General features: G+C 42.2%; 2 protein-coding genes across 4 annotated transcripts in view; one reads left to right on the plus strand and one right to left on the minus strand.

Moving 5' to 3' along the window:
- The window catches only part of LOC129815910 (low-density lipoprotein receptor class A domain-containing protein 2-like), a 53,356-nt gene that overhangs the window by 17,584 nt on the left and 11,963 nt on the right, over positions 1-23,809 (plus strand). The gene's annotated exons all lie outside the window — the stretch shown is intronic.
- Positions 1,681-23,799, minus strand: LOC129815890 (ubiquitin carboxyl-terminal hydrolase 48-like). Of its 3 annotated transcripts, none has more exons than XM_055870066.1 (27): positions 23,729-23,799; positions 23,011-23,145; positions 22,467-22,587; positions 22,100-22,241; positions 19,119-19,246; positions 18,828-18,952; positions 18,057-18,165; positions 17,266-17,399; positions 16,999-17,081; positions 16,627-16,809; positions 16,158-16,295; positions 15,647-15,796; positions 13,614-13,814; positions 13,401-13,515; positions 13,075-13,217; positions 12,660-12,859; positions 12,388-12,510; positions 8,977-9,038; positions 8,760-8,870; positions 4,009-4,139; positions 3,784-3,890; positions 3,558-3,665; positions 3,183-3,365; positions 2,917-3,042; positions 2,698-2,746; positions 2,543-2,569; positions 1,681-2,416 (listed from the first exon to the last, which is right to left on the minus strand). In XM_055870066.1, the coding sequence occupies exons 1-27, from the start codon at positions 23,740-23,742 to the stop codon at positions 2,394-2,396; spliced, it is 3,171 nt and encodes a 1,056-aa protein (XP_055726041.1). In that variant the 5' UTR covers positions 23,743-23,799; the 3' UTR covers positions 1,681-2,393. The 3 variants fall into 3 exon arrangements, with proteins under 3 accessions (XP_055726041.1, XP_055726043.1, XP_055726044.1); XM_055870068.1 differs by having other exon boundaries at positions 16,627-16,806; positions 23,729-23,757; XM_055870069.1 differs by lacking the exon at positions 23,729-23,799 and adding an exon at positions 23,576-23,693.

Consider the following 23,809-nt stretch of genomic DNA (forward strand, 5'->3'; position numbering starts at 1 on the left):
CTACTGTGATTATTATTATTTGACCATGCTGGTCATTTATGAACATTTTAACATCTTGGCCATGTTCTGTTATAATCTCCATCCGGCACAGCCAGAAGAGGACTGGCCACCCCTCATAGCCTTGTTCCCCTCTAGGTTTCTTCCTAGGTTTTGGCCTTTCTAGGGAGTTTTCCTTGCCACCGTGCTTCTACACCTGCATTGCTTGCTGTTTGGGGTTTTAGGCTGGGTTTCTGTACAGCACATTGAGATATCAGCTGATATAAGGGCTATATAAATACATTTGATTTGACACCAGATAATACAGGAGAATTACACCAGATAACAGACTGACCCTAGCTCCCCAGCACATAGACTACTGCAGCATAGATACTGGAGACTGAGACATGGGTGGGTCAGGGGACACTGTGGCCCGTCCGACGATACCCCCAACAGACCACCAACTTACTACCCTAAGACAAGGCTGAGTATAGCCCACGAAGTTCTCCTCCACCGCATGAGCACAAGGGCAGTTAGTCGCGCCAGTGCCTTGCTGTTTACCTTCGCACCCTTTGGCCAAACTACACTCAATCATACTGAAGATGAGTCTTCAGCAAGGACTTAAAGGTCAAGACCGAGTCTCTCACATAGATATGCAGACCATTCCATAAAAGTTGAGCTCTATAGAAATCCCTGCCGTTTGCAGAGAAATTCTAGGGACAATAAGGAGGCCTGCGTCTTGTGACCGTAGCATACATGTCTGTATGTACAGCAGGACCAAATCGGAGATTAATTTATACACATTCAACAAAAAAATCCACTTTGACATTATGGAGTATTGTGTAGGTTAGTGACAAATTTAAATTTATTCAATTTTAAATTCTGGCTGTAACAGCAAAATGTGGAAAAAGTCAAGGAGTGTGAATACTTTCTGAAGGCACTGTATTCTAGTCATGGGCCATCCTATAACTACTGCTGTACATACCTTTTCTATTCATATACTGTTCAAACTGTCTATACACACACACCATATATATATATATATATATATATATATATATATATATATATATACATATATACATACATACATACATATACACATATACATATATATACATACATATACACACATATATATATATATACATACATATACATATATACATACATATACACACATATATATATATATATACATACATATACACACATATATATATATATACACATACATATACACATATATATATATATACACATACATATATATACATACATATATATACATACATATACACATATATATATACACACACACACATACATATTTTCCAGATTCTGACTGCTTGTTCCGATACTTTTTGGTTATTGTATTGCTAAATACTACTCCCGTCAGAGCTAAAAACATTAGCATTTCGCTGCACCTGCGATAACATCTGCAAATCTGTGTACATGACCAATAAACTTTGAATCTAAAAACACCAACTATGCTCTCTTGTAGATGCACTACACATCCAAACTTGGTTTACTATGTGTATTAGAGAACGAGAGTCGATACTTTATCAATAACATAGTGGTATGAAAGAAGGGGTCAGAGAGACGGTTTCCCGGACACAGGATTAGGCTTAATCTGTATTGGGGAAACCTCCCTATAGTTGTTTTCTTCTTCACACAGTGCACAAATAGATCCAAAACAATGTGTGTGAGAAAATCTGTAGAAGAAAAAACTACTTTATTGCCCATATGAAATAACAGAGGAAATAACAGTTCACATCAAGGCCTGCATCGGTTTCTGACTGCAGCACAAACCTAATCTAAATGTGCAATGTTTTTTATTAATTTAAGAAATATACATATTTTATTATTCTAAATGCAAGGGAGTATTTTGTTAACTTTGTGGTTGAGGTACGTAATGTTAAACCACCAAACAGTTACAATGTTCAATATTTAAGAGTTGCTCATGCATTCTTTAAATGTTTGAATAAATTTTGCTGTGGGACCACAATTTTCCTTTGAACAAAAAAAATGTATCTTGTAAAATTCAACTGGGTCTATCCTCTCAGAAGTCTACGGAAGCAGACAGAAGAGAAGTTTGGGTTCCACATTGGAAGATGCCACTCGATTCTCATGACCCGTTTCTACTCACAGCCCAGGTGAAGAGAGTGTGACCACAAAGTCCCAGAGAATGCATAAACGTCTTTAAATATTAAAAAGCCAGCAGATCATTTTTAACAGAGAAATAACCAAAGGATTTGCAACAGTCACAGCTTAAAATACAAAAACAAAATCTTTAGAAAACGACATAAGAGAAAACAAAATTAAAGCACTTTTTTCCAATTTATGGACACTACAAGCATTTGATTCTTGTTGTCCAGCTTCAGTCCGCCTCGAGGGCAGAGACTGTCATGTCTTCTTCAGTGACCGAGAAGCCCAGTGCCTGAATGGATCCATACAGTATTTTTATTGATTTGTTGTATGTCAAAGATAACAGTTGCACATACTGCAGATCAGGGTTAAAAAACAAATTAATGCAAACATGATTGCGATCAGAACATATCCTTACCTTTAAATCCTTCTTCAGGCATACAGACTGAAAAAATAACACAGAAACTATTGTTAGCAAATGGAATTTTTCAATTCATAGTGTACAAAAGATTCAGGGTATACAAAAGAAAGAAGAGAAAAAAATAGAAAAATGAGAGAAGAAAAGAAACATACCCTGATAAACATCATCCAATGCTGCATAATCTGCTATGGGTTCATCAGCCTGAAAGAAAAAGACAAAACGCATATTCAGGAATAAGCAACTTCAAACCATTCGCTGCTCGTCTCCGGTAATGATGTGTTCACTTTCATATTAGATACTAGTCTTTACCCCATTCAATTTTATTTTCATTTCAAGTTTATAATCGAATCTAATATAAATGCGGTACATACCTTCAGACAGATGACGCTCTCTGGGATGACTCCTAGGCTGCCGAGGGTGGCAGAGTCGTCCGTTAGACACCGGCCGTCGATCGACAGGTTCTGATCAAACGGGGCCACAGAGAAGGCATGCATGATCTGAGGGAGAACCATTAACACACACCAGAGTTAGGAGAGTTAGGGATCAGGAATCCTGAGATTCAGTGTTGAGCAAAAGCAAGAATGATGCATTATGGTTATTCAAGCCTCCATCGATGGCAACACTGGTGACCCCTCACTTGTATTTTGAGCTCCTTGAGCGTCTGATTGGCTGAGACGATGAGTGCTTTCTCTCCCCGGAGCTTCCTGTGCCTTGTGCTCCTCCTGATACCTGATTTGCCGCCACTGGCCATGGGGGACGGACTTGCGGCAGCACCGATGGTGCCGTCACTCAGCCTCTGACGCTTCGCCCCGTCCTCTATCTGGACAGACATCATGTGACCAGGAAGCAAGGGAAACATCGGGCAATGTCCATGTCAATCATCCTCTCAGCACTTCTAACTTCTACATTAATGGTAAATGGCTTAGTACACAAAACCTTTACTCAAACATTCAATTCTTAGAGACTTATAAGCAATAAAAAGTGAAACTGAGGTGAGGGGTTTGTGTCCTACCTGGCTAAAGTCAGGGTCTCGCTCTCCGTCCACTTTAGTAACAGGCTCCTCCCTCTCATCCTCTGCCTCTGACCCACTCACATTCACCTCAGGAGCTGCCTCCATTATCTAAATAGGAAGGCAGTTGTATTCTTCTCTGGAGATTCATACTATTTGCATATTACACTCTGTGACAGACATATTTACTAAAGAGAGAAAGAGGGGAAGGGGAGAGAAAGACACTCACCCTCTTGTCGTCTATGACCTTGCGGACGTAGACTGTGGCTTGTGCGTACTCTCTCATGTCCCTCTGTTGCTGGAAGATGAAGCCTTCTCTGCAGTCCCTACAAAGCTCTGGACACAGAACACAAACACAGTCAAACAGTCCCTCTGCACAGTTCTCAAAGAATCATAACAGAATAACAGCATTAAGTCACACAGTCGAGGGAAATCATAAGGACTTGAATCTCACCAGGATGGGTGGTGTACTCCACACTGGAGCCGTTGGGTGTGGCCTGACTGATCCGGCAGATGGAGATTGGCTGATCAACCAGGAATTGTCTGCTGATCACCTCCCATTCACCGGGCCAGAGAAGAGCTATACTGTGCAAAGGGAACAGCACACAACATGAGACCAGGAGGGATGGATGATAAAGACCAGAGCAGTGCTGTATAAAACACAACATGAAACTAGGGAGGAATGGATGATAAAGACCAGAGGTGTATAAAACACAACATGAAACCAGGGAGGGATGGATGATAAAGACCAGAGGTGTATAAAACACAACATGAGACCAGGAGGGATGGATGATAAAGACCAGAGGTGTATAAAACACAACATGAGACCAGGAGGGATGGATGATAAAGACCAGAGGTGTATAAAACACAACATGAGACCAGGAGGGATGGATGATAAAGACCAGAGGTGTATAAAACACAACATGAGACCAGGAGGGATGGATGATAAAGACCAGAGGTGTATAAAACACAACATGAGACCAGGAGGGATGGATGATAAAGACCAGAGGTGTATAAAACACAACATGAGACCAGGAGGGATGGATGATAAAGACCAGAGGTGTATAAAACACAACATGAGACCAGGAGGGATGGATGATAAAGACCAGAGGTGTATAAAACACAACATGAAACCAGGGAGGGATTGATGATAAAGACCAGAGGTGTATAAAACACAACATGAAACCAGGGAGGGATGGATGACAAAGACCAGAGCAGTGCTGTATAAAACACAACATGAAACCAGGGAGGGATGGATGATAAAGACCAGAGGTGTATAAAACACAACATGAGACCAGGAGGGATGGATGATAAAGACCAGAGGTGTATAAAACACAACATGAGACCAGGAGGGATGGATGATAAAGACCAGAGGTGTATAAAACACAACATGAGACCAGGAGGGATGGATGATAAAGACCAGAGCACTGCTGTATAAAACACAACATGAGACCAGGAGGGATGGATGATAAAGACCAGAGGTGTATAAAACACAACATGAGACCAGGAGGGATGGATGATAAAGACCAGAGGTGTATAAAACACAACATGAGACCAGGAGGGATGGATGATAAAGACCAGAGGTGTATAAAACACAACATGAAACTAGGGAGGGATGGATGATAAAGACCAGAGGTGTATAAAACACAACATGAGACCAGGAGGGATGGATGATAAAGACCAGAGGTGTATAAAACACAACATGAGACCAGGAGGGATGGATGATAAAGACCAGTGCTGTATAAAACACAACATGAGACCAGGAGGGATGGATGATAAAGACCAGTGCTGTATAAAACACAACATGAGACCAGGAGGGATGGATGATAAAGACCAGAGGTGTATAAAACACAACATGAGACCAGGAGGGATGGATGATAAAGACCAGAGGTGTATAAAACACAACATGAGACCAGGAGGGATGGATGATAAAGACCAGAGGTGTATAAAACACAACATGAAACCAGGGAGGGATGGATGATAAAGACCAGAGGTGTATAAAACACAACATGAGACCAGGAGGGATGGATGATAAAGACCAGAGGTGTATAAAACACAACATGAAACTAGGGAGGGATGGATGGATGATAAAGACCAGAGGTGTATAAAACACAACATGAGACCAGGAGGGATGGATGATAAAGACCAGAGGTGTATAAAACACAACATGAAACCAGGGAGGGATTGATGATAAAGACCAGAGCAGTGCTGTATAAAACACAACATGAGACCAGGAGGGATGGATGATAAAGACCAGAGGTGTATAAAACACAACATGAGACCAGGAGGGATGGATGATAAAGACCAGAGCAGTGCTGTATAAAACACAACATGAGACCAGGAGGGATGGATGATAAAGACCAGAGGTGTATAAAACACAACATGAGACCAGGAGGGTTGTATGATAAAGACCAGAGGTGTATAAAACACAACATGAGACCAGGAGGGATGGATGATAAAGACCAGAGGTGTATAAAACACAACATGAGACCAGGAGGGATGGATGATAAAGACCAGAGGTGTATAAAACACAACATGAGACCAGGAGGGATGGATGATAAAGACCAGAGCAGTGCTGTATAAAACACAACATGAAACTAGGGAGGAATGGATGATAAAGACCAGAGGTGTATAAAACACAACATGAGACCAGGAGGGATGGATGATAAAGACCAGAGGTGTATAAAACACAACATGAAACCAGGGAGGGATGGATGATAAAGACCAGAGGTGTATAAAACACAACATGAGACCAGGAGGGATGGATGATAAAGACCAGAGGTGTATAAAACACAACATGAGACCAGGAGGGATGGATGATAAAGACCAGAGGTGTATAAAACACAACATGAGACCAGGAGGGATGGATGATAAAGACCAGAGGTGTATAAAACACAACATGAGACCAGGAGGGATGGATGATAAAGACCAGAGGTGTATAAAACACAACATGAAACTAGGGAGGGATGGATGATAAAGACCAGAGGTGTATAAAACACAACATGAAACTAGGGAGGGATGGATGATAAAGACCAGAGGTGTATAAAACACAACATGAAACCAGGGAGGGATGGATGACAAAGACCAGAGCAGTGCTGTATAAAACACAACATGAGACCAGGAGGGATGGATGATAAAGACCAGAGGTGTATAAAACACAACATGGGACCAGGAGGGATGGATGATAAAGACCAGAGGTGTATAAAACACAACATGAGACCAGGAGGGATGGATGATAAAGACCAGAGCAGTGCTGTATAAAACACAACATGAAACCAGGGAGGGATGGATGATAAAGACCAGTGCTGTATAAAACACAACATGAGACCAGGAGGGATGGATGATAAAGACCAGAGGTGTATAAAACACAACATGAGACCAGGAGGGATGGATGATAAAGACCAGAGCAGTGCTGTATAAAACACAACATGAGACCAGGAGGGATGGATGATAAAGACCAGAGGTGTATAAAACACAACATGAGACCAGGAGGGATGGATGATAAAGACCAGAGGTGTATAAAACACAACATGAGACCAGGAGGGATGGATGATAAAGACCAGAGCAGTGCTGTATAAAACACAACATGAGACCAGGAGGGATGGATGATAAAGACCAGAGCAGTGCTGTATAAAACACAACATGAGACCAGGAGGGATGGATGATAAAGACCAGAGGTGTATAAAACACAACATGAAACCAGGGAGGGATGGATGATAAAGACCAGAGCAGTGCTGTATAAAACACAACATGAGACCAGGAGGGATGGATGATAAAGACCAGAGGTGTATAAAACACAACATGAGACCAGGAGGGATGGATGATAAAGACCAGAGGTGTATAAAACACAACATGAAACTAGGGAGGGATAGATGATAAAGACCAGAGGTGTATAAAACACAACATGAAACCAGGGAGGGATGGATGATAAAGACCAGAGGTGTATAAAACACAACATGAGACCAGGAGGGATGGATGATAAAGACCAGAGGTGTATAAAACACAACATGAAACTAGGGAGGGATGGATGGATGATAAAGACCAGAGGTGTATAAAACACAACATGAGACCAGGAGGGATGGATGATAAAGACCAGAGGTGTATAAAACACAACATGAGACCAGGAGGGATGGATGATAAAGACCAGAGGTGTATAAAACACAACATGAGACCAGGAGGGATGGATGATAAAGACCAGAGGTGTATAAAACACAACATGAGACCAGGAGGGATGGATGATAAAGACCAGAGGTGTATAAAACACAACATGAAACTAGGGAGGGATGGATGATAAAGACCAGAGGTGTATAAAACACAACATGAGACCAGGAGGGATGGATGATAAAGACCAGAGGTGTATAAAACACAACATGAGACCAGGAGGGATGGATGATAAAGACCAGAGGTGTATAAAACACAACATGAAACTAGGGAGGGATGGATGATAAAGACCAGAGGTGTATAAAACACAACATGAGACCAGGAGGGATGGATGATAAAGACCAGAGGTGTATAAAACACAACATGAGACCAGGAGGGATGGATGATAAAGACCAGAGCAGTGCTGTATAAAACACAACATGAGACCAGGAGGGATGGATGATAAAGACCAGAGGTGTATAAAACACAACATGAGACCAGGAGGGATGGATGATAAAGACCAGAGGTGTATAAAACACAACATGAGACCAGGAGGGATGGATGATAAAGACCAGAGGTGTATAAAACACAACATGAGACCAGGAGGGATGGATGATAAAGACCAGAGGTGTATAAAACACAACATGAGACCAGGAGGGATGGATGATAAAGACCAGAGGTGTATAAAACACAACATGAGACCAGGAGGGATGGATGATAAAGACCAGAGGTGTATAAAACACAACATGAGACCAGGAGGGATGGATGATAAAGACCAGAGGTGTATAAAACACAACATGAGACAAGGAGGGATGGATGATAAAGACCAGAGCAGTGCTGTATAAAACACAACATGAGACCAGGAGGGATGGATGATAAAGACCAGAGGTGTATAAAACACAACATGAGACCAGGAGGGATGGATGATAAAGACCAGAGCAGTGCTGTATAAAACACAACATGAGACCAGGAGGGATGGATGATAAAGACCAGAGCAGTGCTGTATAAAACATGAATACAACATGGGTCGAGAAGGGTCAGACAGAGGTCAGTGAAGTCACTCACTGTTGGGCGTCTCCCATCAACATGGAGTCATGGGTGAACATGAAGCCTCCATGTGGACAAAGGAGCAAACTGTTCCCCACGCTAGACACTGGGGTGGTCTTAGTGGGCCTCCTACAGAGAGGGAGGGAGGAGATGAGAGAAGTCATTCATGTCTTCTTTGGCTGTTTGAATGGTGAAGCACTCAAAAAACAAACAGTAGGATTCGGACTGGACTTACCTGATGAACTTTCTCCACTCGTCCACAAAAAACAGAGGAACTATGTAAAGAATGTCCGTCTCCTAAAACAAAGATTGGATTCATCAGTATGTCAACATGTCATCAACAAATATTCAGTTCAGCCAATAAGATATCTATCAAGTGTACAAACTGTTAATACCTCTTATTACCTGTGCAATAACCATTATTACCTGTGTTATTACTGTAATTACTCATGTAATAACCTGTGTTATTACACGTGTACTAACTTATTACTTGTCTAGTAGGCTTGGGCAGTATACCGGAGTATTTCGAAAAAGCCACAGGATGGTCAATAATGTAACAATTTTTTTGACGTTTTTCATACATTTTAATAATTGTAGCTACTTTTTTTTTTTTTTTTACCCCTTTTCCCCCCCAATTTCGTGGTTTCCAATTGGTAGTTACAGTCTTGTCTCATCGCTGCAGCTCAAGGTCAAGAGCCGTGCGTCCTCAGAAACTTAAGCCAACCGCACTGCTTCTTGACAAACTGCCCACTTAAGCCGGAAGCCTTCCGCACCAATGTGTTGGAGGAAACACTGTACACCTGGCAACCGTGTCAGCATGCACTGCACCCGGCCCGCAACAGGAGTCGCTAGTGCGCGATAGGACAAGGACATCCCTGCCGGCCAAACCTTCCCCTAACCTGGACGACACTGGGCCAATTGTGCCCCATGGGCCTTCCGACATTCTGGACTCGAACCCAGAATCTCTAGTGGCACTGCAATGCAGTACCTTAGACCCTGCACCACCCAATTGTAGCTACTTTTTAAGTAAACACCTGCAGTCAACTTGTGCAATATGTTAGGAGTTAAAGCAGATTGCGTTCATTTCACAGCTCAAATTATTTTACATTATAAAACAGTTCCCCAGAACAAATGAGCCAGTCATGTGTTTCTTTGTAAATAGCACAACAGGAGAAAGTGGGAGCAGGTGAGTCCAGATGTGTATTGACAGGGGTCGTGTTTTATATTGAAAGTCAGTGTGTTTATGCTTCAACAGAGTTATCCGGGGAGTGCAACTACAGTTTTCCTTCACAGAAAATACATTAGTGCAACATTCCGCTACACTGAAAAGTACCGGAGAAAGGTAGCTACACATCAGTGCTGTTGGTTTGTGAATTCTCATCCAGTGGAGAAGTGCAACTGAAACACAACATTTGTCTGTGTCGAGCAGAAATTACAATAAGATGCATTTCAATAAGATGCATTATATTTCTTATGAGTTTCATAATTTTTCTCCGTGTGAAAAACTCAGAATTCTGCATTAAAGCAACTCCTAAATTCAACTTGCTAGTTTTCTACAGTGGCAAGAAAAAGTATGTGAACCCTTTGTAATTTCCTGGATTTCTGCATAAAATGGTCATCAAATTTGAACTGATCTTCATCTAAGCCACACCAATAGACAAACAGTGTGCTTAAACTAATAACACACAAATTATTGCCAAACCTGTCCCAACTTTTTAGAGTACCAGATGCGCTCAGCAAATTGGAGATTCAACTCGCGCTCGTAGCCCCCGCCGATTTGGGGTTCTCTTTGAGTCTGTTTGCTTTTTAGACACGGTTCCTAATTATCACAAAAAGCAAAACCACTTTGAAATACATAAAAACAAATGATCGCATTGACACAGACCGCAAACTGGCAACACAAAGCTTAAGTAGGCCACCGCAAAGGGAATCTGAACGCAGTTCGCTAGAGTCCGGTGTTTCAGCCTAAATTGCCTATTGTATTTCTTTGCAGCGAATACATCATTTTAGATTTTTGAAATTGATAACATCTCAAATCTACTGCAAAGGCATTTTAGAAGCATTGCCTCTATAGCCAATACCGAACACTCATTCATTCTACATTTAAACATTCACAGCTTAGGTTGGAAAAACTAATGTGAACGCCTAGGCTAATGACTTCTCCAAAAGCTAATTGGAGTCAGATAACCTGGAGTCCAATCATTGAGATGTTGGTTAGAGCTGCCTTGCCCTATAAAAAAAAACTCACAAAATGTGAGTTTGCTATTCACAAGAAGCATTGCCTGATGTGAACCATTAAGAATTGTTGCATTGCATAAAGCTGGAAAGGGTTACAAAAGTATCTCTAAAAGCCTTGATGTTCATCAGTCCGTGTTAAGACATTCTCCATTTATAGACAAAGTTCAGCAATGTTGCTACTCTCCCTAGGAGTGGCCGTCCTGCAAAGATGACTGCAAGAGCACAGCGCAGAATGCTCAATGAGGTTAAGAAGAATCCTAGAATGTCAGCTAAAGACTTACAGAAATCTCTGGAACATGATAACATCTCTGTTGACGAGTCTATGATACGTAAAACACTAAACAAGAATGGTGTTCATGGGAGGACACCACGGAAGAAGCAACTGCTGTCCAAAATAAACATTGCTGCACGTCTGAAGTTTGTAAAAGTGCACTTGGATGTTCCACAGCGCTACTGGCTAAATATTCTGTGGACAGATGACACTATCTGTCCGCCAATTGAAGCTCAACAGAAGTTGGGTGATGCAAAGGACAACGACCCAAATAATAGAAGAAGTAAATCATCAACAGAATGGCTTCAACAAAAGAAAATACGCCTTCTGGATTGGCCCAGTCAGAGTCCTAACCTCAACCCGATTGAGATTCTGTGGCATGACCTCAAGAGAGCAGTTCACACCAGACATCCCAAGAATATTACTGAACTGAAACAGTTTTGTAAAGAGGAATGGTCCAAAAACCTACCGCTGTGTAGGTCTGATCCATAACTCCAGAAAACTTTTGGTTGAGGTTATTGCTGCCAAAGGAGGGTCAACCAGTTATTAAATCCAAGGGTTCACATACTTTTCCACCCTGCACTGTGAATGTTTACACGGTGTGTACAATAAAGACAGGAACACGTATAATTGTTTGTGTGTTATTAGTTTAAGCAGACTGTCTATTGTTGTGACCTAGATGAAGATCAGATCAAATTGTATGACCAGTTTATGCAGAAATCCAGGTATTTCCAGGGTTCACATACTTTTTCTTGCCACTAAGTGGGTGAATGAATGAGACGGACAGCACATCGTTAGCTTTCTGCTGTGTTTGAGAAATCTGTACCGCTGCCAAACCATCTTGATTTCCTTGCGGTTTTTTCTCCTCTCCATTCTCGGCCCATCTGCTCCCCCCACCCATTCTCTGAGCAGAGCAGGCAGACCAGTTACCCTAGCGACTCCACAGACACAGCGTTGTCACATGCTGCTCCAGAGCCAGGACTGTTCTTCCTTCAGACAAGCATGCGTCAAAACTTTGATAATTTGCACAATGTCTCGTTCATATTCGCTTGTAAATGTCCACTCACCAAAAATTACAGTCTGTATTGTTATTACCTGTGCACTAACAGTTATTACCTGTGCACTAACAGTTATTACCTGTGGCCACTTGGTTAGTGTGGGTCTGTTCTTCTCCTGGAACAGGTTGAGGAGGGAGCTCTTCTGTTCTGATGCCATCATCCTGTTCAGAGCCTCATTCTCCTTCCCCTCACGCTCCAGCCTCTACAGGAAAACCCACAGGGATACCACACAGCTAATAGGAATGTGATCAGCTCAATTTGGTTTTTCCATTTACAAGGCTAGAGAGGAGTAGGGAGAGAGAGACAACAGTATCTCTATCCCTCCCACCACCTCGGTCCATCCCTTCTTACCAGGCACTGCTGACAGGGCTCCTGTAGCTGGGTGAACTGGGGGGCTCTGGGGAAATACACCCTCAGTTTGGACCACACCTCCTCCGTCACCAGCCGCCTCTCGCTCTCAAGGATATTCAGACCACCATGCCGACAGAGGATGTCCTCGTTGAAGGTCTTCATCTCCTCCTCGTCTTCATCCTGGTTCTCTGGGCCGTACTCTGAATCAGACAGCAATAGTCAAACAATACTGGGCCACACTGATAAAGAACCAGACAGCAATAACCAATCTAATAAATCATGATCTCCGCACAAAGGAGGTGAATATATGTTATTTCTGACATGATTCTAATAATATTGTAGTTACCTACTCTACATGTCATTGTGACAAGTAGTTTTCCAAATTGTACTCTGTGACCTCTGCTGGTTTGTGTACCTTTAGTATCAGTGATCTCTGATCCCTCTCCGTTGGTTTTGCCGTCGATGTGTTTGGTCTCCTCCTCGTCCTCATCCAGCTGCTCCAAGGCCAGCTGTCTCCAGCTCCGAAGAGACGTCTTGCCCACCCAGTACCCCCCATCACTGTCAGATAGGGGTGAGATATTAGAACATACACACATTGCGCAAACTGCAATCGCTAGCTGCAGTACTACAAACATGTCTGGATCAATAAAAGACACTGTTATTTTGTCTAACTTTCTGCACTGCGAGGACTGTTTTACGAACACAAAACGTTGCCATTAATCTGTGTGAGTGAGTGGTTACCTTTTGGGCGGGCCCTTGACAAGGTTGGTGACTTCTTTGTAGTTCTCAGCCAGCTGGTTCTTTAGCCGCAGCACCCTGCATCTCTGGCCCACACATTCCTCACAGAGAGTTGACCCTGGACACAGGGTCACACACACACACACACACACACACAAGGTCAGAGGTCACAAAGAGGAGCTGAGACTATCCATGCATATCAGCAATGTCTCTTACCATCTAGTCTGGGTCCTCCGCCGTATCTGTCAAAGAGAAGCTCTGCTGCTTTAACAGAGATCCTCTTGGCCTCCCCCACCTTGTCTGGGTGAAGTTTACCGTGAGAACACAGGAAGTTGCCGTTGTCGATTTCTTTAGTGACCGTCGAGTCGTCCAGCCATTTCTTCAACCACTCCAGAGGCACAAACTCATACTGCTGGCCTGGAACAAACACACAAACATGAAACACTCGACCCGGACCTCAACCTTGTAAGATGGACATCTTAGTTGAACTTCAGTGCTGGGCAAAATAACTCTGGATAAAGAAAAGGGGCAACACACTGTTTATTGCACTCGTACAACATTTATTGTAAATACATCAGAGCTATATTCTTGTGTGCCTTTGTTTCTTTACCAAGTAAGCAAAGCTACTGTTAATGCACCTGCATAGTATACCAGGGATGTGGTATAATTAGGGCTGTCAAAATTATCTCCGCAAATTATTTCTGACGCCGTTAATCGCGACTCCATTTCTTTACCGGATGTAACCTTTGAAGCGCAGGTGTTTCCGTACTGACCCTTTTAAAGCGCAGAACACAACTACAGCCAATACTTGTGCCTTTACGTCAATGAAGGCCGTGTGCCTCTAGCTAGCAACCTGATAACTTGACCACAAAATTGGATGGCACAGGAAGAACTAGGAAGGAATAGGCTACTTAAAATGATCTGGGCCCAGTTTCCCCGATAGTGATGCAACTTAGGCTTAGGAGTGTTTTAATGATGCATCTTTCCTACAATGGCCGAAGATCTAATATGTGTTGCCCAAAACACCATGCACTGAGAAGTCGCTAAGTGCGTCGTTGGAGCATGTGTCAATATTGACAGGATAGAAAGGGAGTGTTGCTCTCGGATCAGCTAATATGATCAGCTCCTTGGGAGATATTACCAACTGAGGCTGCAAATATTGAGATGGCTTATTCAAATTACTTAGGCTACCTAATAAAAATGCAAAAAACCCCACAGATTTGGTACAAAATTACGCACGTTAGGCAATACATCATGATATATACTGAAATAAATTACAGACAGTTGCCTACAAGTAGCAAAATATAACTCGATAGATTGAACATTACATTTATTTTAATATGAATGAAATAGGCCTATAGTCTACTGTTTATATTTTAATGCGTCATCTCGGTTTTCATTTGCCGCATATTTTTATACGTCGCATGTTGTTCGCACTATGTTCTGAAGTTATCGGCAGTCACAGAGAGACAGTTAAACCACGGGATTCTATGTTTCTAGTATATTTTCTGTGTATAAAGTGACGCGGGAGGGCAAAAAGCATCTAACGACGCACTTAGCTGTTCTACGAGTGATCTGAGGCAGGCGTTAAATTACGAGCGTTTTCAAGTGCAACGTTAATAACGAGTGTTTAGGGAAACAACTGGGAGATTTAACAAGGCTCCTATGAAGGTTCTAACAATGAACTTATTAGCCTTAAGATGCTTTTGGGAAACAGGGCCCTGAACAGTACAGATGGTTACAGTGTTTTCATAAGATTGTTGGACAAATTTAAAAGCTCTTTGTATCCATAGAGACAGATTTTTCCTGTAGTCACTCATTTAGAACGCCTGCAGCAGTAACAGTACTTAAAGCTTTGTGTTGTGCATAAGTGTTAAACTTCAAGAACATTGATGAGACTAGGCCTACTTAAACATATGGAGCATAAAAAGCTGTATGTTACAGTGACTTGTGTTTAAGGGGAAAATGCTATTAAAACATTTGGATGTAGATCATTTTGTGTTTCCGTCCCTTACAAATCAAAACATAGTATGCTTGTAACTCATTGCACTGCTTTTTAAAATGGAAAAATCATTTAGGGCCAAATTTGAGCACATTCAAAAACTGCAATAACTATTGCAATCAACTCGATTAATTATTTGAATCGTTTAACAGCCCTAGTTATAATGCATTATACAACATCATGAACAAATAACTACTTTCATATTGCAATATTGTGATAGCTGGGGTAAGGGGATGTTTTTACCGACCGTCTTCCGCAGGTAAAAGCTCGTAGAGTTCCTTCACCTCTTCGTGCTTGGCCTTGCCCTTGTCGACGCTCTGCTTGCGCATGTCGGCCATCTCCAGGCACCACTCCTCAAACTTCCTGTTGTCTCGGTCCACCAGCCTCTGCAGAAAGCCTGGCACAGATAGAGGGCTCCCACTGATATTACAGCTACCGTTGCTGGGTTCAAAGGTCATACAAACAACATTCTAACCACGTCACCTCTGCAGCAACGGGTAGTGTACCACGCATATCTAGCTGACTTTAGTTGCAGGGAATATACAACTATACAAGTCTTACGGGGGAATAGCTTTAACCGCCTACACATTTCTTCTTACCTATTTTTCCCTGGGGTGGTAACTTTGGTTAATCATTTTAATAAAGTATGTCAAAGGGCTGTACACACTGGAGCTATCCAGCTAGCTTAGTTCTTACCTTGTACATAATGTATTGAACTACAGTCATCACCAGGTGCAGTCCATTAGTTAGATCCTCACCTGGCACATCAACGTTGGTCTCCATGGGGTCAGTGTCCTCCTTTCTATGGCACTTGTACACCAGCATGTAGGCGTTCCTGGAGCAGTGGTATCCTTTACTGCACTTGGGCTTACGGGTCTGGGACTTCACCGTCTCGGCTGGAGAAAGATCAGAACAGTAGCAGAGAACAGGTGTAAGAGAAGCCATGTTGAAGAGTGGTAAGTTCCTTTATTCTTCCTGTATGGTTTTTATTTTATCTCCTACATTTGTTGTTTTACTGTAAAGTATTACAATTTTAGATGCACTTTAAATAAATATTGATTTATTAAGGGAGTGGGTGTGAGAATTTTACCACCAAACAGTCAGTTTTTAACCAAGCTGTATTACAAAACAATACAGCTACAATTCAGGGAAGTGAAGGGGAGGAGAGGGGAGAAGAGGTTAAGGGGGCACAAGTGGACTAATGCAGAAAGGAGCAGGGAGGCTCACCAATGTCCTCCTCGATGCCCAGTTGTAGCTTCTTGCCCTCCATCTTCTCAATCTCCTCGTCGTTGAACTTGTACCAGTCGCTGGTGCGGGCGTCTCGCACGTGTGCAATGTAGTGACCAGAGTAAGCGCTGACCCCGCGGTGGATCAGGACCGCACTCAGCTCGTACACACACGTCTCATCTTCTGGGGACGCCACCCAAAGAGACCCAAAACAAACAGCATGGATTATGTGTATCTGTATGTCATAATGCATAGTAAAGGGGCAGCTTTTATCATACCATTGTCACAGAACTTCGGTCATGTATCTTTAAATATTCGGCCACATGTATAGAATGAGGACAGTGTATTGAGCCATTGCAAGGCTGGCGATACCTTTTCCCTCCAGAAATGGGCCCATGTCCAGCTGCTCTGGAAAACTGATGAAGGTGTTGAGCTTCTTCTTGTGACCCGTTTGTCTGGGAATCAGAAGACAGACAGCATTCAGCAACAGTACTGAGTTAGAGTGTTGCATTGACCCTTAGTGATACTGCATATGGCCACTACTAGTGAAGGTATGTTCGTTTTGAGTTGTGGACTGAGGGATGGTAGACTAGAGACCCTACTACAAAACGACAGACTGAATGAATGAATAAAACTGACCTGTCGAAGACAAAACGCATGAGCTGCAGGTTTAGTACGCGTGGGAGGCTGTGCAATTTGATGCGTCGAGTGGCGTTCTGTTTGCTCTGGCAGCTCTCACAGAAGTAGCGGTTGTCACCGTCCAGCTTCTCCTCCTGCAGGGAGCGATCACAGGGTCAACACTAGGTCAAACATTATTATGTTTTTACTCTAAACTGTTCAACCCAACTACTCACAAATGTTATTTTAAAACTCAGTCAGTCTGTTACATCACAATTAATTACTTAGGGGAAATAACCCTGATGTCATACTGCATTAATACCTTGGGGAACCGATGTCATACTGCATTAATACCTTGGGGAACCGATGTCATAATGCATTAAAACCTTGGGGAACCGATGTCTTAACACATTAATACCTTGGGGAACCGATGTCTTAACGCATTAATACCTTGGGGAACCAATGTCATAACACATTAATACCTTGGGGAACCGATGTCTTAACACATTAATACCTTGGGGAACCGATGTCTTAACACATTAATACCTTGGGGAACCGATGTCTTAACACATTAATACCTTGGGGAACCGATGTCTTAACACATTAATACCTTGGGGAACCGATGTCTTAACACATTAATACCTTGGGGAACCAATGTCATAACGCATGATTACCTTTTGAACTTGATGTGTCGTCAAAATGCATTAGGTAAACTAATGAACTATATGCTGTCATAATGTATAATCGCCTTAACGAACAACATGATGCATCATCATCTTCATGACTAATGTGATGTCAGAATGCAAGGTTACCTTGAGAAACTCTGTGACACATTCTGTAAGGTTCTTGTGGCCCTGGATGTTGAGCTCCAGTTCGTAGTATCGGGACGGCAGGGGAGAAGCGCGGCCACACTGGTTACACCTGTCATAAACCAACAGACTAAGACACTCAGAATCTGCATCTGTTATTGCCGTTTCTAAGGAAGTTTGAAAAGGTGTTGTGTAGAAGTCTGGGTTGAGTTAAGGTGACTAAAACCTAGGTACTAGTTGAAGAAACGTTTTTTGATCCTGATCCAAAATCATAAATGGCAAAAGCGTGGCCCGGATAAAAGCATAACCTTTGCAGCCACAAAGCCAAACCTCTAGTAAAAGTCCCTAGTGTCCAACCTGACATGAACAGTCCAGTTAACAGCCCAGTTCCATCTGTCTTTATGATGTTAATAAAAGACTAAAAATCCTGTTGCATTTCTGACTGGCACCACCACTGATGTCAAAGCACAAAATAGTCAAAACGTTTGACTTTATAAAACCAAACCATAAAGCAAAAAAGGACATTTCTCATGGCAACCTGAAGATTCTAAATTCTATCGAATAAAACTACCACTGGGTTGTTAGAAAAATATATTTTTTATTTATTTAACTAGGCAAGTCAGTTAAGAACAGATTCTTATTTACAAAGACGGCCTACACTGGCCAAACCCGGACTAGCACTGAGACGCAGTGCCTTAGACCGCTGCATCACTCGGGAGCCCAATGTTACTTAAGTCTGATTAAAGTTGATGGGTGAATGTAGTGCTGGCTTACACAGTGACGTAAGAAATCTGTCCACAGAATTGCAGCTGAATGACATTCTGCAGGTTTGGGTTCTTCTGTTTGGATAATGTGTCCTCCAATAGCGAAAGGAAAAGCTTGGAGAACTCTTGAGCGTCCTGAATGTGAAAGGCAAGAGAGAGAAATAGAGATGAGTAAAATTAAAAGTTTACATTTTAATTGTATTCTTATTTTTCTTCCTATACCCACTATAAAAAATAACTAAGCTTCTCCAAAACATTATTAACTCTTCAGACTTTCCTGAGCATGTAAAAAGATGACTACCTGCTGTTGTCCTGTGTCCAGCCCTAGCGCCTTGACCAGCCCCGAGGGGTCAATGTACCTTCTGTTGCTGTTCTGAAGCAGTGCAAACAGGTACTGCAGGTGTTCACATATGCTGCGAGGCTCGTAGTCTGAGAAAGGGAAAATGGTGTGAGGACTTCAATTTGGGTTTACCTTTTCAAGATGATTCATTAGATACATGGGCGCCGATACAATACAGGAACAATACGTTTTAGTTTGAAACAATTCTGTACGATCCAGTTTGATTAGAGGAACAAATTGATGTGATTTGGTTCGATGCACTAACATTTGTTGCATAAACACATTCATTTTCCATTCTAAATAAAAATCTGTTGCTGATGAACTGGGCCTCTGAGCAGCATCTGTGAGCTGACTTTGGTGTGTGTATGTAAATTATGTATATGGTGGATGTAGGCACCTGAGCTGAGCCATAAGGGAAACTGGGCAACCTTTCGATTACTGGCCCAACGCTCTAACCACTAGGCTACCTGCCGTCCCTACAAATTCAGCCACCCCACTATCAGTTGGGGGGGGCAATGTTTGCTTTTTGTCCCCCCCCCCCCTTGTCATTTCTGTGTTAGAGCTAGTAATGTATCAATATCTACCTGTAAAAAAATTGCTATGGCATAGCCAATGAAAATAAGAAATGATCAACTTCATTCACCCTGTATATCAAATAACTCTCTCATATTTGATATATAACACACACACGTTCAAAAGTTTGGGGTCACTTAGAAATGTCCTTGTTTTCCATGAAAACATACATGAAGTGAGTTGCAAAATGAATAGGAAATATAGTCAAGACGTTGACAAGGTTATAAATAATGATTTTTAATTGAAATAATAATTGTGTCCTTCAAACTTTGCTTTTGTCAAAGAATCCTCCATTTGCAGCAATTACAGCCTTGCAGACCTTTCGCATTCTAGTTGTCAATTTGTTGAGGTGATCTGAAGAGATTTCACCCCATGCTTCCTGAAGCACCTCACACAAATTGGATTGGCTTGATGGGCACTTCTTACGTACCATACGGTCAAGCTGCTCCCACAATAGCTCAATAAGGTTGAGATCCGGTGACTGTGCTGGCCACTCCATTATACACAGAATACTAGCCGATTGCTTCTTCCCTAAATAGTTCTTGCATAGTTTGGAGCTGTGCTTTGGGTCATTGTCCTGTTGTACGAGGAAATTGGCTCCAATTAAGCTCCATCCACAGGGTATGGCATGGCGTTGCAAAATGGAGTGATAGCCTTCCTTCTTCAAGATCCCTTTCACCCTGTACAAATCTCCCACTTTACCACCACCAAAGTACCCCCAGATCATCACATTGCCTCCACCGTGCTTGACAGATGGCGTCAAGCACTCCTCCAGCAATGTTCTTCTTTGTGATCCGAATACCTCAAACTTAGATGCGTCTGTCCATAACACTTTTCCCCCCAATCTTCCTCTGTCCAGTGTCTGTGTTCTTTTGCCCATCTTAATATTTTATTGGTCAGTCTGAGATATGGCGTTTTCTTTGCAACTCTGCCTAAAGACCAGCATCCCGGAGTCGCCTCCTCACTGTTGACGTTGAGACTGGTGTCTTGCGGGTACTATTTAATACAGCTGCCAGTTGAGGACTTATGAGGCAGCTGTTTCTCAAACTAGACACTCTAATGTACTTGTCCTCTTGCTCAGTTGTGCACTGTGGCCTCCCACTCCTCTTTATATTCTGGCTAGAGCCAGTTTGCGCTGTTCTGTGAAGGGAGTAGTACACAGCGTTGTACGAGATCTTCAGTTTCTTGTCAATTTCTCAGAACAAGAATGACAAGTTTCAGAAGAAAGTTCTTTGTTTCTGGCCATTTTGAGCCTGTAATCAAACCCACAAATGCTGATGCTCCAGATACTCAACTAGTCTAAAGAAGGCCAGTTTTATTGCTTCTTTAAATCAGAACAACAGTTTTCTGCTCTGCTAACATAATTGCAAAAGGGTTTTCTAATGATCAATAAGTTATAAACTTGGATTAGCTAACACAACGTGCCATTGGAACACAGGAGTGATGGTTGCTGATAATGGGCCTCTGTAAGCTTATGTAGATATAATTTTTTTTATTAAAAAAAAGAAGGAATAAAGCCGGTTCCAACTATAATAGTCATTTACAACATTCACAATGTCTACACTGTATTTCTGATCAATTTGATGTTATTTTAAAATGGACAAAAAAATATATGCTGTTCTTTCAAAAACAAGGACATTCCTAAGTGACCCCAAACTTTTGTACGGTAGTGTGTGTATGTATATATATATATTTATTGTTTCAAGTAAAACTACCAAAACCATTGCTGATGGTGAACCTGAACAACCGATCAGAATGTATAACCAGATGAGTTGTGTCTCCGGCAGTAGCTTAGGCTACTTTTATTCAGGTAAAACACAATTTGCAGCACATTTGACAAAATGGCACACATAGATGTGCCAGATCAGGAATTGATCTACTTCTCGTTGGTCAGCGCGAGACACCGCAGTTTCACTAGGCTACTGATATTGCCTGGGGTTGTTGTTCGGTATGCAATATTAAATCAATGACTGTCAACCCAATAGTCATTATTTGGGGGGTGCTTATATTTCAATGTGTTTTTTTTTATTTTTTTTTTATACATGTGCCAACTCCCCTAGCCTTGCTCAAGGGCACAGTGACAGTTTACCTTGTCGACTCCGGTATTTGAACCAGCAACCTTTTAGTTACTGGGCCAACAATCTAATCTTGAGGCTACCTGCCGCCAATTACATGCTTAGTTAGACACTGAAGGACAGGCTGTAGTTGTCACAAAAGATTTGGGGTTTTTGAAGGTTGAGAGAAAGTAATTCGTTTGGGCTCCCAAGGGCCGATGCACTTATATTTTAAACATATGAACCGTGGACCGATGCGTATCGGTAAATTGTTACATCCCTACAATATGGGCCCATCTCCAAGGGCTAGCACACCTGAGTCCATGTTGTGCTCCTCTGCCCGGGCATTCTGACACAGGTACAGGGTCCTGCGCAGCTCCAAGTTGTGGAACCACACCTGCAGGAAGGTGTTGACGTAACACGTGGCGCCCAGGTTCGTCAGACCCACAAACGTGTTCTGAGAGAGGGGGAGGGTGAGAAATAGAGGGGATAGAGAAAGGCGGGAGGGGGGGAGTGGGAGTGAGAGAGATGGACAAGTTCATCCAGTGTTTTCAAATCAGTGCAGATGAAAGGCAGACAATTTAACTTGAAGTGGACCCAAGTCATGTGGATTTAAAAACAGGAAGGAGCACGTCCAGGTGTAAATCTGTGTTCATGATGAATGTTGTGGATGTAGGCCTACCTTGTCCCGGCGCTCTGAATTTGGATCATCAATGTTGTGGAAGCTGTTTTCGTTGATCTCTCCCAACCAGGCATGTTCTCCAATACCGACAAGACAATTTGGGTTCCCTTTACAATTTCTCCTTTATAAGCAAAGTCAGGGGGAGAGATGTCAATATCCTAACAACAATCTCTTTCACACATTTTTTAAGCAAATAGAGACAGTTACTTCAGGCATTGAAACTTGAGAATAACATCAAGCATTAGGAAGCAGATGCCGTTCTGTAATGTGAATATCAAAATACTAGAAGATAGAAAATGAGTCATGAAAAGTGTTTCACCCATCTTTCCATAGTTGATATCTCATATTGGTGACTGCACATGACATTCAGCTGAGTGACTAGCCAGCTACATGATAATCAAATTGCAGACAAAATAAGATAGTTATGCCACACAACTCACTCTTAGCGATCTGGCAACATTATAACAGTGAATATGACATAAACGACAAGTTAAGTATGGGAATTGAAGAAATTAGAAATTGTTAACTATGTGTGCCCATTTACCTGCATGCTCCCCTCTTGCACCGCGGTACACAGATTCGGTAAGCGATCTCAATATGTTCCCGGTGTATGTCCTCCGGTCTCACCGACTCGACCCAGCGCCAGGCTCCTTTCTCAAGCTGTACGCGAGGCGCCATTCTGTAAGAAAAACAGAGCTTACCATGGGTACCCTGACAAAGAGGTGCCGAGGATGCTCCGGCCTAGTTTAACTTGCCCTGTTAGCACAGCTAACTTAGTCACTCAACGTCGTTAGTTAGCCAGCTGGCTAAATATAGCTAGCTATAGTAGTCGGCTGTAGAAAAACGCCCCCAAAATAATACAATGTTAAGAACAGCAAGCAACCAGTTCAAATGAAATAGTTTAATTACATCAACTAAACGTCCCCAACATAACACTATAATCAAATCAGCTGATGCTCGTAGCTAGCTAGCTACCAACCATCGTGCTAGCTACTAGCTAGCTTGTCAGATATTTCCCACTGCAAAGAACTGCGTAGCTAACTAGCTACCCATCATCAGGTCTTGCTAACGTTAGCAGATTTTTTTTAGGATTAAATGTACATTCGAACCTTTCGTGCGTGTATCACAAACTTCTGATTTTGCAGCTGCATATATTTTCATATTTTATTCACAGTTTGTTTTAGATTTAGCGCCCTTGCGTCAGTTTTAAAATAAATATTTCATCCTTCAGTTTCAAACTTGTGAAAGGCGCAAGTACTTACGCATGACGTGCCATTGTTGTCTACGTAGCTACGTCCCTTTCAAAGAACAGGCGGTTGGTGGAGCAAATCGTGTGATCATCC

This window comes from Salvelinus fontinalis, chromosome 18 (assembly GCF_029448725.1).
Source record: "Salvelinus fontinalis isolate EN_2023a chromosome 18, ASM2944872v1, whole genome shotgun sequence".
Classification (NCBI taxonomy): domain Eukaryota; kingdom Metazoa; phylum Chordata; class Actinopteri; order Salmoniformes; family Salmonidae; genus Salvelinus; species Salvelinus fontinalis.